Genomic DNA, 16,303 nt, shown 5'->3' with positions numbered 1-16,303 from the left:
ATTGGAACGCTGTCCACTGAAACTTAAGCAAATTTCCAAAATATGTATGCATACCCAATATATACAGGTAAGAAAATAACATATCACAAGCATAGCATAGACAACAATGAAATAGCTAATGCATTAAAAAAATAAAATGTGCAATAACAACAAAATCATGCATCAATAAAAGTTGATGTACACCATCCATGCAGTTCCCAAAGTCATCTTTTTCATGACCTGATTAGGATTACATGAAGCTATCAGTAAATTAATCCAATATTCACTTAAATACTGGTCTATCAAATTACACCAGTACATTCTTATTTATGTTATTGTTTTGTGAACTTCATTATTTCACATCTGACCTCTATATATTATTGTTTGTGAGGATCATAAATGAATTTCCATCAGATCTCTCTAATTTTTGTGAAATTTGATTTGATCTGATAAGAGGTCTATGCCATGACGAAAAGCATCAGACAGATTTAGTTTATTCAGTACCTTTTTATTTAGATTATCTTTACAACATCAAGGAGCTTTTAAGATGTAAGATGTTTATTTATCAGAGAAAAATACAATGAATAAATGTGCAAATAAGTATATTTCATAAGTATATTTAATTAAAAATCTTGCTTTCAAAGATATTTTATAAGGTTTTTAACATATACATACTTTGGCATTTAAAATTTCTGAGATATTCTTATCATCTAAATTGTATGTCTACCTTAAATGGTTCTGGAATGTTGTACCAAACAACATGCTACAGATGGGGGACTTTCAAGGAAGGCATATACTAGGGCACTGGCCCAATCCATAATATAATTATTGGTTAATCTAGTATGATTAATTCTCAAGCATATCAGATTGATTTCAAACTTTCTGTTCAGGCTATTGTAAAATCTCCAGAAGCCTACTGTTCTTCAAACCTTTCTCTAATCCTTGTTATTTGAAAGGAATGATGACCACCACTGTTGCCATCTATTCAGGATATACAACAAGTTTTTATAATCTTTCTTATATCACAGCTATGTGAGGGGTTACATCATATTAAAACACAAAACCAGCATTTGAAATTAAAACCTTGAGCTTTATGTCTAGGGAAGATCTGAAAGGGTGAGAAGAATAAACAGTGAACAGCTGCATTTCAGAGCACAAGCTAATAGATGTTCCCAAAGATCTGCATCAGACCTTTAGATACTTATGATGGGTTACTTTGGTTTCACACTAGTATTTAAGAGTTGGTCAACTCCCAGAGATTCTTAAAACCACTTAACACTCAGTATTGGAGGCCATAAATGTATAAAACGAATGACAGCAACAATAATGAAAAAATGGGGCCATTATGCAAGTCCAATGCAAAAGATTCTCTCTGAAAGTAGTGACAAGGTAATTAGAAGCACTAAATAGGCAAAAGATAACAAGGGATGGCTTTCACTGAAAATAAATCTTAACCTGATATCTATATTAAGTGGGCCTCACCTTCCAATAAATCCTACATTGGGAACATGATGGTAAGAAAAATATTCTAGCTAATGCTAAATCAAAGAAAGTAACCAAGAACTATGTAGTTTAATGAATAAGAAAAAATCCAACTTGGTGTATAGAAGGAAAAAGAAGCAAGTGCCTATAGAGAAGCTAGAAGATACATAAAAAAACTCCAAAACATTAAATTGGCATGCTCACATCAAATGCAACTAAAGTATACAGCATTCTATAACATGCTTGGAAAAGGATGAAAACAATGGTAAAAATACTGTTCCAAGAGACAAATGATGATAGCTCACAACAGAGACAAAGAGAGAGAGGTTAATGATGATAGCTCACCAGAAGTTTCAGTCATATCCAGGTATGCCTCAAAGTTGCAATAAACTGAGACAAACCTGGATGTTCAATTCTACAACTTTCAGAGCAAAACTGTTGTCCCTAAAGGCTACCACCTACTACCCTCCAGATATCAATCTCAGTCCAAGGGCTCACTGCTGCAAGCTCTAAGTTTGAATTATGGCTAACAATAAAGGGCCCCGTGCTAAACATACAAACCTTTATATTTTTCATAAATTTTCTGATAAAAATAATTTCTCATTATCTCAGGAAATGTTTTCTACATTGTACACAAAACTGTGGAGTCCCCCAAAAATTAAATAAGGCACAAGTTATTTTTTTTAAACAGTCACATTATGACTATCAAATGCCATCCATCTAAGCTACATTTAAATATAGTGTCTACAGAAGCTATATCTCGATGACTGTTGGGTTTTAACTGGAATGTAATGAAACTTATCCCAATACCCAAAATGAGTTAAAAGCAATTGCAACAAAAAGGAGTAACAATGGTATAAATACTTTTTAAATTTCCAATTCTTGGTTAAATGAAAATACACAAATTTCAACTGCTTTTCAAAAGAATAAAGAACATATATTTTTGGAAGGAAACCCTCTGTCAAACACGTTAAACACTATCGTTGCAACAGCAGTATTGATTTTCTACATTAATTTTTCTATTTTTCTTATAATTTCTTTTGCTACAGAACAAAAGGGGAAGATCAAGTGGCTGATATCAATTTTTCATTGATGGTGAGAATACTCGGAAGTCACAAGGATATTTTACTTGTAAAAAACACACCATACAAAAACAGGTACAGGTCTGTGGAGAATGTGAAGGTCAGTTTTGGCAAGTATCAGATGGAGCAAGTCCAGAAAGCAGCAGTGGTTACATTCAAAGTATACATGGAGTTTCACAGAGTATCATATCAACTCTAGTCTCATAGGGTTAAAGTTAAGACAGAGGTGGACACTTAAAGGAATTAAATGGAGGTGCGTGGCATTTTTTATCTCATTCTGTGAAAAGTGTGGTGGTTACCCACATTGATGTCACTGCAGAGCTCACTTAAGAATGGCCAATGGGCATGAAATGTACTAGACCACTTTTCATCGCAGTGGTTGGGTCACTGCTGCCACCCAGAACAGTCAGAAGAGTGACTTCACAGCATTATGTGATTGTGGGAAGGAGGAATGTTTCTTGTACCATTATCAACTTGGGATTTTCCTGCAAGATATAAAGGGCTTCTAATGTGCTTCCCGTTGTAGTCTGAAACAATACCTACTACTATATCAATGCTATTGTAACGAGGATGCCTAGATGGGAACCTATTGTGATGCCATGTTTACAAATGTACATGTGCTTTCGATGGGTGGTGACGGGGTCTCCTCATTAACATCCAAAAAGACTGAACTGCCATGGGTTTCCCCTCTAAGTGCCCTCTTCATGAATTCCTATATCAGGATTGTTAGGAAACACATCTCCAACTTCTCAAAACCCATACTCAAACCCAGTCTACTACTGGCAACCTTTGTTAATGTCATGGATGTACAGCAGACAGAATGCCTCCAAGAAGCCTTCCAATTGTGTGTATTGTCTTACATTACATTTGTCAGTACAGCACTGATGAAGGGCTCCCCTTCCTAGATTTTCTCATCACTGAAACCAACCTGGGAACCAGTAATTCAATGCAAAACCCAACAACCTTAGTCTTTGCCTGAACTGGTTAAGTGAGTGCCCAGAGTACCATCAGTGCTCATGTTGAATTGAAGAAAAGACTTCAAGCATTCATGAATAATGGTACTCTAACAGGAAAACTGACCAGTTTTAAAGACTATGAATTCATGGTACCAATAAACAACCCTACTGATCCACACACAAAAAATTGTTTATATTTCACAATGGAAAAGACCTCAAGCATTCATAAATAATGGGTACTCTAACAAGCAAACTGACCAGGTTTAAAGACTATGAACTCAGTACCAACAAACACCTCTACTGATCTAAGCAAAAAAACTAATTTTATATTATACATCAACAGAAACCGCCCACCTGGCAATGAAGAAGAAAGCCTATTCTCCAACAGGAGACCATCTGAAAGGGACCTACTTGGTCTACTGCTTCTTATGCCCTGCCCATGGATCTTGGCAAATATATGGCTCTCAAAACTACTGCCTGACATACCGAAGTCTCGAGCACACAATGCTGCCTTTACACACAATGCCCTTGTCAAAGCATCAATATGATGGGTAGTGATGCTCCTAAAAAAAAATAAAAATAAAAAAAAATAACTACACATACTAAAGTTGTGTGTGACCATAACCCTCAGAGAATAGTAAAAACATTGATACAATACGTACTCTGTGTAACTCCACATATACTTTGAAAACAACATCCTCAACCCCCTTAACTTGTCCCTCTCCCTCCAGTTGCTAGGACTGACCTATGCTTTCTCCGCAGTCACATACCTTTATATCTATTGTCTGTCAAGAATTGTACAGGTAAAATATCTTAATGGCTTTCGAGTATTTCTTTCTATCAATGAAGCATGGATATCAGCCACTTATCCCTTGTATATACTGCAGAGGGAGATCTAATAAGAAAAATGAACAAAAATTCTGCTAATGCAGCCAGTGTTTAAAACAAAAAATGAAAATAAATTTACCATTTCTCGCAAAATCACCTGCGCAGGGCACATAACCTTTTTTGTACCAACTTTCCCATTCCGTTCTTTGTCAGTCAGTTCTTTTTCATCTGTTCCATAAGGTTCCTTGTCAGAGGGTCCCCGTTCACCCGAACTCTTATTACAATAATCGATAGGAGTACAAGTTTCCTCTGCACCTGTCTTGGCTTCAACAGGCTGCAATGTAATATCATCTTTATCAGAATTTTGATCAACATTTTGTGAATATGTTCTCTCAGACTCTGCAGCATAAGGGTCACCGTTCTTTACCTCTCTCTTCTCCACTACCTCCACAGGAACCGTGCTTTTGTCAGAACGTGATGGACTCTGTTTCTCTTCAATCTGTGCTGCCAAATCAACACCGACTGCCACCAAGGAACCTATATTTAGAAAAGACACTTAATACCATCATATCTTCTTCAAGGCTTCATTAACCAACTAAAATCACTTTAGTGTTAATAAGGGATTTAAAGTTTTCCAAAATAACAAAACACTGATGACATATATATTAAATAAACATAAAATAAAATTTATGCATACTAAATGACTGATTTTATGAAAAAATTTGTAAAATCCCATCATAAACAAAATTTACTAACAAGTTTGCATGAACCTTACATAATATAATTTCCTAATGCATATTTTCTCTTTAGTATGGTTTATCTAGCTAAAAATAAAATTATCAAGTACTTCACAATACGGCAAAAAATATAAAAAAGGAATTGTACATTTTTAAGAAAGCATAGAGCAGAAGATATGTGAACTGAATAAAACAAAAATAAGAAAAAAAGTTTGTGCAAAATTTATTCTTTTACTGCATAATATAAATTCACTTAAAAACCTTGCTCCCAAATTTGATAAAAAGTCAACTAGCATCTAATTAATCACCATGGCCAAAATAATCTACTAAACATAAAACTTCATCAATTACCAATACGTACACCGCATACATAGTACCAAAACATTTGCTTTACAAAAATCCTTTACGTACTTTTACATATCCTTTAATACATATGGGCATAACTCCCACACAGCTGAAAAGAACCACCCTTCCATAATCATAAGACTACGTGTGCAACACAAATTACTAAGGTCCAGTGGAACAAGCTGGACCAGTCAGCTAGTGCACTCGTAAATTTCTTCCCAGCTCAGTTTTTCTTTGTTGACACACACACACATTGAACACTGGGTGGACTAGTGGGTAGTAAGCTGGGAGAAATCAATTAACCTAGTAAGAAAGTCCCCAGTTATCGGCGATCTGGTTTTATGACTCTTTGAGAGCAAACCTTGCCCAACTAAGTGAGGTTTGACACACTAGTCCTGCCCTTGAGCATCATAAAATGTTCAAGAGTAAGTATACATTCACCCTCACAAGAGGTTAGAATGGCCTCCGTAACCCCAACAAGAGAACCATTCACACACCTGGGAAGAAGACAGTAGTAGTCAGATCTTAGATGGGCAGAAATGCATTATTCTGGATCATCTGCAAAATAACATTCCAACTTGCTAATTTCCCACCTAATTCACACTGTTAACCTGCTAAAGACCCCAAAGCTTTCATTGGAGATTAAAATGGCCTATTAGCAATAAAAGAATAAAAAGCTAAATTTTTCAGTAAATCTACACTGAACAATAGATATTCACCTTGCATTCTAAATTAAAATCAAGACATAACACTTAAAATATAATACAACAATAATGAAATTTTACAGTGCACACACCTTTACAGTATTTCGAGTTGTAATCACAGGAATCAAAATACCAACACTGAGGGAGTGTGAAATGAACTATAGATATTCACCTTGCAATCTAAATTAAAACTCAGACATAACACTTAAAATATAATACATCAACAATGAAATTTTACAGTGCACACACCTTTACTGTATTTAGAGTTGTAATCACAGGAGACCAGCCAACTCACTTATTCTCCCATCCACACAATCATCTTAGGTAAGATACAAAAGTGCAGCCACCACAGGACCCAGGGAAAATGTTTCTGCAGATCTGTGGGCAACATCCTTAAGATAGAAGGTGGTGAATGTCGACTGGTGTAACCAAGTACCAGTGCTCAGCACTCTATGTACAGCCAAGTTCTTTTTGAAAGCCAGAGAGGGACCAATACCCCTAACGTTATGCGCTCTAGCCTGCACAGAAGTGGTGGTGGATACATCAAGAATCAATATGCCTGTCTGATGGCTTCCCGCATCCAAAAAGAGATAGTATTCTTAGACACCTCTTTCTTTGTCCGGCCTGTGCTAACAAAAAGTCTGCGGCAGTCTGGTCTAAGGTGCAGAGTCTTTTTAAGATAGCAACGCAGGGCTCAGACAGGGCAAAACATAAGCTCTTGAGCATCACCACCCACAAAGTTATTCAGTGATGGAATGGAAAACAGAGGGATTTTGGGTCTTGGCCACAAATTCCGTGACAAATTCGAAGGACACTGACCCCCAACCCCTGGTGTGCTTCACATCATAGCTCAGACCATGGAGCTCTCCTACCCTCTTTGAAGATGCCAAGGCCAGAAGGAAAACTGTCTTGAACATCAAGTTCCTGTCAGATGAGTGATGCAAGGGCTCATATGGACTCTTAGTGAAGCTCTTGAGAACCAAGGAAACATCCCACGTTGGAGGTTTGAGCTCTCTAGGAGACCTCGACTGCTCAAACCCCTTAACTAGCAAGGAAAGTTCCCAGGAAGAGGAGACGTCGATACCTCTAAGGCGTAACAAAAAACTCAGGGCCGCCATGCAGCCTCTAATGACAGAAAAGGACAAATGTTTCTCGTCTCTGAGGAAAGTTTAAAAAGTCTGCTATTCGGTGAATAGAGGTTGCGAGTGGAAAAAAACCAGTTTACGACACCAATCACAGTAGATCGCCCATTTGCCTTGTTAAACCGCAGAGGTCGACTTTCTGAGACTGCTGGACATATGGCCTGCTGTTCTCTGAGAAAAGCCTCTCTCTCGTAAGAGATAGTACTTGATAACCTCCAATCATGAAGAGACGGATTCTACTGACTGGTGGAACCTTTCCGCATGGGCCTGACACAGATGTCGCCAAGGGAGAATCTCTCTCGGAACCTCTGACAACGACAGCAGATCTGGGAACCATTCCACCTGAGGCCACAGAGGGGCTACCAAAGTCATCCTGAGACCCTGTGAACTCCATTAGCCTGTTCAGAACTTGACGGATCAAACAAAACGGAGGGAAGGCATACACCTCCAGGTTATCCCAGGGATGTTGGAATGCGTCCTCTGCAAATGCTAAAGGATCTGGGACCACTGAACAGAATATCTCCAGCTTCCTGTTGAAGCGAGTCGCAAAAAGGTCCAGCATGGGTCTCCGCCAAACCTGGAAAAGCTTGTCTGCTACCACTTGATGAAGGGACCACTCTGTGCCCAGGATCTGATCCCGATGACTGAGTATGTCTGCGACCACATTCTGTAAGCCTGGGATATATCTGGCTGAGAGCTCTACTGAATTGCTGACCGCCCACTGGTGAAGCTCGACGGTCAGGGTATGAAGTTGATGTGAAACCAGGCCTCCTTGTTTGTTCACATATGCTACCACCGTGGTGTTGTCCGACATGAGAATGACAGAATGACCCTCTACCTTCTCCCAAAACTCCTTCAGACCCAGGAAGGCTGCCTTCAACACCAAGATGTTGATATGTTGCTGTTTGTCCTCCAAACTCCAAACGCCTGAAGCAATGAGGCCGCCTAAATGAGCCCCCCAACCTGCGAGGGAGAGGTCAGAGAACAGAAGGAAGTCCGGTGGAAGAGAATGCAGCGGTACACCCTTTAACAGGGGTGAGTCCCCTGCCGGAGACCAGAATTCTCCCAGTCTCCATTGCAGAGACCGAAGATGAAGATGCCCATGAGGGACCAGCTTCTCCAGGGAAGACAACACTCCCAGAAGAACCTGCCACTGATGAGGTGACTGATGTGGTTCCGACAGGAAGTCGCGTGCCATCACTTGCAACTTCTCCAATCTCTGATCTGACGGGAAAACTTTTGCCACTGTCGTATCGATGACCATGCCCAGGTAGAGAATCCTTTGACTGGGTACGAGGTTCGACTTTTCCTGGTTGACTACGATGACCAGTTCCAGACAGAACCGAATTAGACGATCCCTGTCCTGCAGCAGGTTTTCCATGGAAACTGCCAAGACCAACCAATTGTCGAGGTATCTCAGCAAACGGATCCCCTGAGCATGGGCCCAACATGACACAAGAGAGAAGACTCTTGTGAACACTTGAGGGGCTGTTGTCTGCCCGAAGCATAGGACTTTGAACTCGAAGACCTTGTCTCCAAGAGAGAAGCGATGGAACTTCCTGGAAGTCGGATGAACAGGGATTTGGAAGTATATGTCCCTCAAGTCTATCGACAGCATGAAGTCGCTTCCCTCACAGCTGCCAACACTGAACGAGGGGTCTCCATCTTGAACCTTGTCTTCCTGATGAAGTGATTCAAGGTGGATAAGTCGATCACAGGTCTCCATCCTCCCGATGCTTTGAGCACCAAGAAGATGTGACTGTAAAACTCCTGGGACGGACGCACCACTTCCTCTATCACATCCTTGTCCAGCGTCTTCTGCACTTCCTCCCAAAGAGCCAAGAACTTCAGAGAATCTGGAGGATATGGCTTCCTGAGCTGCGGCTTGTCCGACAGAGGAGGAGAGAAGTCGAATGGCAGTAGGTACCCCACCCGAAGTATGTCTACCACCCACTCCTCTGCCCCACAACCCTGCCACTTGGCCCAATGGCCTGCCAGGCACACCCGCCCCCCATGGCGCAGGAGAGGGAGAGGTGCCTAACCTACTGCCCCTTGGGCCCCTTCTTGACTTAAAGAAACAAGAGCGAAAGGGATATTGATCCTCTGACCTAGGCCGAGTCGAACAGGAAGGCCCTGCCAAACTCTAATTCCTCGACGGCCTACCAGGCGACGATCTTCTTGACTGCTGCTGGACGGGGAGGAGGAGGAGCCGGACGTCTCCGAGGACGAGACTCCGACTTAGACACGGCCTGGTGCACCAGTCTGTCTTTGGCTCGATACGAGGAAACAAATATTGGGTCTCCAACAGATCTCCGTTCCTCAATGCCAGCAAGGACTCCGTGTTAACTGATCTCTCCATCCTAGACAAAGCTGCGTCTCTTCTAATCAGAAGAAGGTTAGCCCATAAATTAACACTGACGTGAGCCATATACAAAAACGCCTTGCCTCTGGACTGCAACAGACTGGCAAGTGAGGATGCACTCACCAACCCTTTTAGGGACCTGTCAGAAGCTATCTTGGCAATGACCACCGACCAGAAGTCCAGCCAAGAAACCATTTACAACATAGAGGTTGCCGTAGATTCCAATGCCGAGGCATCTTGCAGAGACAAGGACGGAGCCACTAACCTCACCTGCTCCAAAGTCAATCCCGGCTCCATGCGAATGACGTGTGGGTAAAGATGGCGCGACATAAAAAATGCAGAGTTCATAGCATAGTACTTCCTATGTCTCATGAGAGGCAGGGTAGTAGCTTGGCAGAGCCCCTAGAGCGAAGCGAACCGTCCCGGTCCGAAACAGAGGCATTAACCTTATGCAAGACCGACTGGATGTGCGCCGACAAGGGAAGCTGAAGAGATGATTTGGGATCCTGTATAGCTCCCAGCAATGCTTCCAAGCAAGAAGGAGTGTAAGACGACCGAGCCTCAGTCCTACTTTCCAAATTCTTGAACCAGAGAATGAGATCGACTTCTGAAAAGGAAGACAAAAACTCTTGGGTGTCTCCCTCCTCCTGCTCTGGCAACGGAGACCAACGATGAGAAGGATGTGTAGGCTCCTCTAAGGCACCTTCCCCATTAAAATTAATAGAAGGATCAGCAGCCAAACAGCCCGAAACACCAACTAACCTGTCTGGGCTGGGTCCACATGCCGGCTCCTGTGACGAACCCACTATAACACTAGGAACATCACTACCCACTCCTCCAACAGATAACACTTTAACATGTCCGCGAACGGTCACAGGTGTGGCAGACGTACAAATGTGAGTTGGAGAGGAATCCCGAACACTCAAGATGGAAGGAGAATCCCCCAGAGTCAAACTCCTGGAAGCACCAGGGAGAGGGGCAGGCAAACACTTCTGCTGCACCAACTCTTCGCTCACCACCTTCGACCTCTTGACAGGCACCTTGAGATCCTTACGGCGACGAATAGGCCTTGGAGAAGAAGGAGTCCTTGCATCATGTGCACAGGCAGGGTGAGGTTGCAACACGCTCGCAATGTGCACAGACAGGGAAGGTTGCAACACGCTCGCGATTCAATGCAGAGGACGAAGCAGTCACTGCAGATTGCACAAGGGAAGATACACTAGCACTCTCCAAAACACCAACACTCTTGAGAACACAGCCACGTTGTTCCTCTCTTGTAGGTGGAGAAAGAGCAAAGTCATTGGCCTCCCAACGCTTGATGCACCGACGTGGCGCACAGGGGGAAGACACGTTTCCTTCCAGTCCTCCCGGCCGACAAGGCAGCCAACTTATCATTCAAAAGAGTCCAACCTGGCATAAAGCCTCTGATGGACCAGCAAGAAAAGGCTCCGTTAACATGGAAGGGAGATGCAGCGAACTGGGCAGCAAAGACGATGAAATGGCTGAGAGAGGCAGTGCAGAGGAGACGACTGGGAGTGACGTCAGCGATGGAAGTGATGTCACAAGTGGTGATGACGTCATGGCTTCCCCTTGGCCTGAAGGGGAAGCAGACGCCACTGGCGGAGGAATACAAAACGACTGATCCCGTGACTTCATTAACGGGGCTGATACCACGGCTTCCCTCCGACTCGAAGAAGCGGCAACAGTCAGTGGCGGAGCAATACAAGATGGTTGACCTTAGCTACCCACAAAGACGAGGCTGGGAGGAGGGGGGAGGACCTGGGCAGTCTGAGGAGGGGGGTAGCGAGCCTCCATACAGCAACCTCTCAAAGGATGGGAGACCCCCTAGCCTGAGTGTCTTCCAAATTGCCGCCATCTTGGACGCCTCTAACTCTGGAATAAATGAGAATGATGAAAAAGCCTCCCCCTTCCCGGGAAACAAATTAACTCCCGAAGAAGAAGGGGCGACATTACAAAAATCAGCCTGAGGGCCTCCCGATACTTCCAACGACGAATCAATGGAAGAAAAGGAAGGAGAAACAGGCACAACGCTACTATGGGGTGTGAGCACTGCAGGAGACGAAGCATCGGGAAGAGGCGAAAGTCCTTTCCATGAAGGAAGAGTAGAAACCCTCCGATGCTCTTTCTTGCTATAAAACGACTTCCACTGCTCTTTAGGCCATGCACGGCATTCCGTGCAAGGATTCGTTATAGTACAAAAATTAGAGCAGCACCTGCTACACGTGATGTGGTGATTGGTCGCTACCGAAGCCAAAAATCGAGAACACAGAAAACCCAGAATTCCGGGGCACACACATTGATGAGGCCGAGAAGGAGCAGAAGCAGCCATAATAACAGCCACACACAAACACACACTAAACACAAATGAAACTGGCAATGAACCAGGTAAAGACCGAGAGAGGTCAACCACAACTCTTGCCCAGGCAGTTAAGAAAAAGACTGACACGGTGGCGTAGGTGTGTGGTCTTTCACCACTCTTCACCCAATTTACGCATGTGTTACCAGATATCAAGATTCCTTGCTTTCATCTGCGTTTTAACCGGATCCAGCTGGGCGCTAGAAATGATCCTATTGTTAAGACCGAAGGTTTGTTCGCGTATGAACAATATCATAATTCAGTTCCAATACCAAAGTTAACATGACAAATGTTTTCCACCTACCAGCATCCTGGATCTCAATCAGGCATTCAAGACATATTCTCATTAAGCCCATCAAAATACAAAGTACGTACTGTATTGTGTGAGCCTACTGGGCTAAACAAAGGCTTTGGAACAGAAGCTCCCTCCTACACTGTATATTGACATTACTCACAGTTTTCACTCGTGCGCAATTTTGTGCACTGAAGTGTAGATTCAGAAAAAGTGGATAAACCATTTACCAATGCCGATAAACCACTTACCAACGAGATAAACTGCTTATCTATACCAATAAACTGCTTACCGATGCTGAAAATTGCTTACTGCCGCCAAAAATCTGGTTAATGTCACTGATAACTGACACTGCCCAGAAGCGAGGACTACCCGACCTTCAGTTCACTACAAAAATAACATTCCTAAAGTAAAAAAAAAACTACAAGTGCTCCTACCTGGCCTACCAACTTTTTTTGGTTGCACAATTGGTAAATAATAAGCAGTGTTTTGATCAGTTGCTGCATATGTAAGATGGGCAGGATGAGAGAGCAACAGAAACCCGTACACAGCAGCAGCATCTCTAACACGCACTGGAGGGGAAGTGATGCCATATGAATTCCCTGAAATATTAAGCAAACTTATATGTAGTGACATCAAGCATGAAAACTGAGACAAGAAACCCATATCTGTCCCACTTTTGTTTTATATTTTTATGTGAATAGTGAATATCTCTAACTCCCCTTTTATTCATATCCCTATTTGTGTATCACTTTCAAAACACTTATCTATTGCCTGTCTTATCAATTTTGAAACTTGACATTGTCCACAAGGCAACACAGGATAAAGATAAATCTCACTTCTGATATCAGTAGTCACATACAGAATCCCCCCAAGGCAAATCCATAAATATTCATGCACAAGCACCCTGAGCTATCAGTCTCTCACCATATTCCACCATTGCTTTTTCTTGTAGATGTAAAGCTTTAATTTTCCTAAAATAGCACACCATTCATACCAACAGGGCAATTGTATTAAATTTTGTATTGCTTTGTTAATCTAACATATCCATCATATCTGGTCAAAGCTTATTATCTTAAAATTGCAGTCACTTATCCTATAAAAAGGGAGTGTCTGCATTCAATATTTAATAGTCGACAGTAAGTTACATAAGTCTACTTGGTAAAACTCAGATGTTGGTTCCCATTTGTTTGTTCTTTCAAAACTGCAATAACCTTATTTTGTTTGACAGATATAACACCTTGACTTTTTTTTCTTTTGAAACTGGAGAAACAGCTTCTACACCCATGTCTGAATTAACATTTCTTTGGAGTAGATTATATAGTTTCATGGTGGTGGTGGCATTTTCACAAGCTTCATAATTTCTAAACTACTTCTAAACTACTTCTTTAACCTTTATCTAAAAAATGCAAATGCTGGAGACAATAAGAACACTTAAGATAAAAATGTTGCTACACATCTGTGTTAGCTCCAGCACAAGTTTGTTTTAAGAAATATTCTATACAGTAACTTTCAAAATAAAAACTGTTTTAGAACAAAGGTACAAGATTGGGAAATTCCTTTTTCCATTTAAGAACTGATCTTGGAAAATAGTAATATAATTTCTTTTCAAAAATTACTATATGTATATATTACTAGTATAATAATCACAAGCAAATTTTCTATGATTTAATTCATACGAACATTGCTACCTTTTCCTGATATTCTAACTGCAATAATTTTCCTATACAAAACAGAAGTAACAGGTTTTAGAGGTTAAAAGACATACGTATACTGATCATTTCTAATTCTTTAGTTCATTTACTAATTTGCTGCAAATGTTCAATATTCTTTACAGCAATAATAAGACTGATGATATTAAGCAAAGAATCACAAAAGGATGACAACATTAACAGAGAGAGAGAGAGAGAGAGAGAGAGAGAGAGAGAGAGAGAGAGGAGAAAGAGAGAGAGAGAGGAGGGAGGAGAGAGACCTTGATAGAGAGAGAGAGAGAGAATATTACCTGTATTAGTTGTAGTTAAACCACTTCCAGATGGACCAGAGCAAAAGCCAGAAGAGAAAGACTCAAGTGATACGAACTTTACTCCCAAACCGATGCTACTGACTTCCAGCCACCTGGGCCTGATCCACCCATAAGGCCAGTCACCACGCCTACATACAGGTGGGCCATGAATTTTCCATCTAAAGTATCATCAGTCAATTGCAGGGCCTGTGAGAGTACAAAATTTACATGAATACACAAAATCACTGAAAATATTAAAGTGGAATGTATTCAACTTAGGCACGAATAAAACCTTTAGAAACAAGTACTTCCATTACTCATTTACTGTACAAAACCATGCAAATTAATGCATTTGTATTTTATCCTACATAAACTACAGAAAGAATATGTGCATTACATTCCTAAAATAGTTAAGCTACTATACACATAGATAATGTTACCTACACTGCAAAGCAGAAGAATACAATGGTTACAAAAAGTTTCCTTAAACATCCTACCAACAATTTTACATTCACCAATAAATTCATACTATTCATAGGCAGGGAACACACTTATCCAGGACACCATTATGAAATATAGCACACCATAAACAAGGTTTTAAACCTTGAAAACATTTCAAATCTTTTTTAAGGATTATTATTTTTAATTTAATTAAACTTTTCATGTTTAATTATTCACTGTTTGGTCCACATTTCAAATACAGGCATGCTGGGCATTGAAATCATGATACGATCTTTCTGGCATGTAAATGTTTCATTGTCAATATGTCTTAATATAAAAGTTTAATGTTTTCCAATTAATTGGTCACACAGATCTATCTACATCTGTGTTTTATTATTACAACTATGCAACACTGACATAATCATACCTTTCCCATGAAGAGTATTTTGTCCAAAGCATCAATATCACGGAGTTGAACCAGGTTGAAGTCTCGATACACTTGATTTTCTGCTAACAAGTACATTAAAGCCGCTAAAAGCATTCCTAATTCACTTATTCGTTCACCTTGATCATTAACACAGTATCTGAAACATGAAATATTCAAATTAAATTGTTTGATTAGGAAAAAGAAATATTTTAAGCAAATAACAATTATCTGGGTGTTTTGTAATTAGATGAAATTTCTATAACTCTAAGACCTTTCCAAGCAGATTGCCTAGTTACTCCACTGATAAAACTTGATGCTTTATGTCTGATGTTACTGTGTTAAACATTTCTGTCTGACAAGTAAATCTTGCCAAATTGAAAATGTATTTTCTTAGCAAACACTTTCCATAATTATTATAAAAATGAAACCTAAAATCTTTTGCTAAATCATTGGTTAACATGAATCCCATCCTCCGACAGCTTCATATTCAAGAGTTCACTTTGTTTAATGAACTACAAAAAGCTCTTTGGCAATGCTCTTAACCATCAAATAAATCTTTCCATTAAATACTAAGTAGTGAAATAGCTAGTGGATAAAGGTGCAAATCTTTGAAGGCCCATACTAATGCAAAAACATATGATTTATGAGGGACTTCAAAAATGACAAACATGTATTCATATTCTTTAAAGGGAGAGGTACTTAGCGTGAAAGGAGTTTACAATTACCGGTCTGTTTCAATTACTTAATAATATAATCTAAACTACTTAACATAATTTCACATAACTAAAATACTTTACAAGCAATTATGATATGAAAGGTGAAAACCTGTACAAATGAAACCCAACAGTACTTACTTTGTTAATTGGTCCTCCGAGACATGACCAACAAAACATTTCCAGTTGATAATAAGTGATTCCATCAAATCCCGATTTACCAACATAGCAGGTACATGCGATGCAATGGTGTAAACATCACGACAAGCCAAGTACTGGACTACACTTGGATAAATACAGCCATCCAGCAATGCCTTTAACAGAACATGATATTCCAGTTAGCTTACTTTTACAATACAATATTACTAAAATAGTAGTAATCATTTTGACATAATAATTGTCCTCTATAACAGACTCAATAACTGAACAATCAA

General features: G+C 40.4%; 1 protein-coding gene across 1 annotated transcript in view; it reads right to left on the bottom strand.

The window, feature by feature from the left end:
• Window positions 1-16,303, bottom strand: part of LOC135217916 (uncharacterized) — a gene marked incomplete in the record, with an annotated part of 536,838 nt that overhangs the window by 129,432 nt on the left and 391,103 nt on the right. Inside the window, 7 exon segments of the mRNA XM_064254001.1 lie at window positions 4,467-4,661; window positions 4,755-4,864; window positions 12,724-12,888; window positions 14,289-14,381; window positions 14,384-14,495; window positions 15,157-15,313; window positions 16,011-16,183. Coding sequence (XP_064110071.1) covers window positions 4,467-4,661; window positions 4,755-4,864; window positions 12,724-12,888; window positions 14,289-14,381; window positions 14,384-14,495; window positions 15,157-15,313; window positions 16,011-16,183 — 1,005 coding nt within the window.

This window comes from Macrobrachium nipponense, chromosome 9 (genome assembly GCF_015104395.2).
Source record: "Macrobrachium nipponense isolate FS-2020 chromosome 9, ASM1510439v2, whole genome shotgun sequence".
Taxonomy (NCBI): domain Eukaryota; kingdom Metazoa; phylum Arthropoda; class Malacostraca; order Decapoda; family Palaemonidae; genus Macrobrachium; species Macrobrachium nipponense.
The sequence above is the reverse complement of the archived record's forward strand: the minus strand, read 5'-3'. Positions and strand labels throughout refer to the sequence as shown.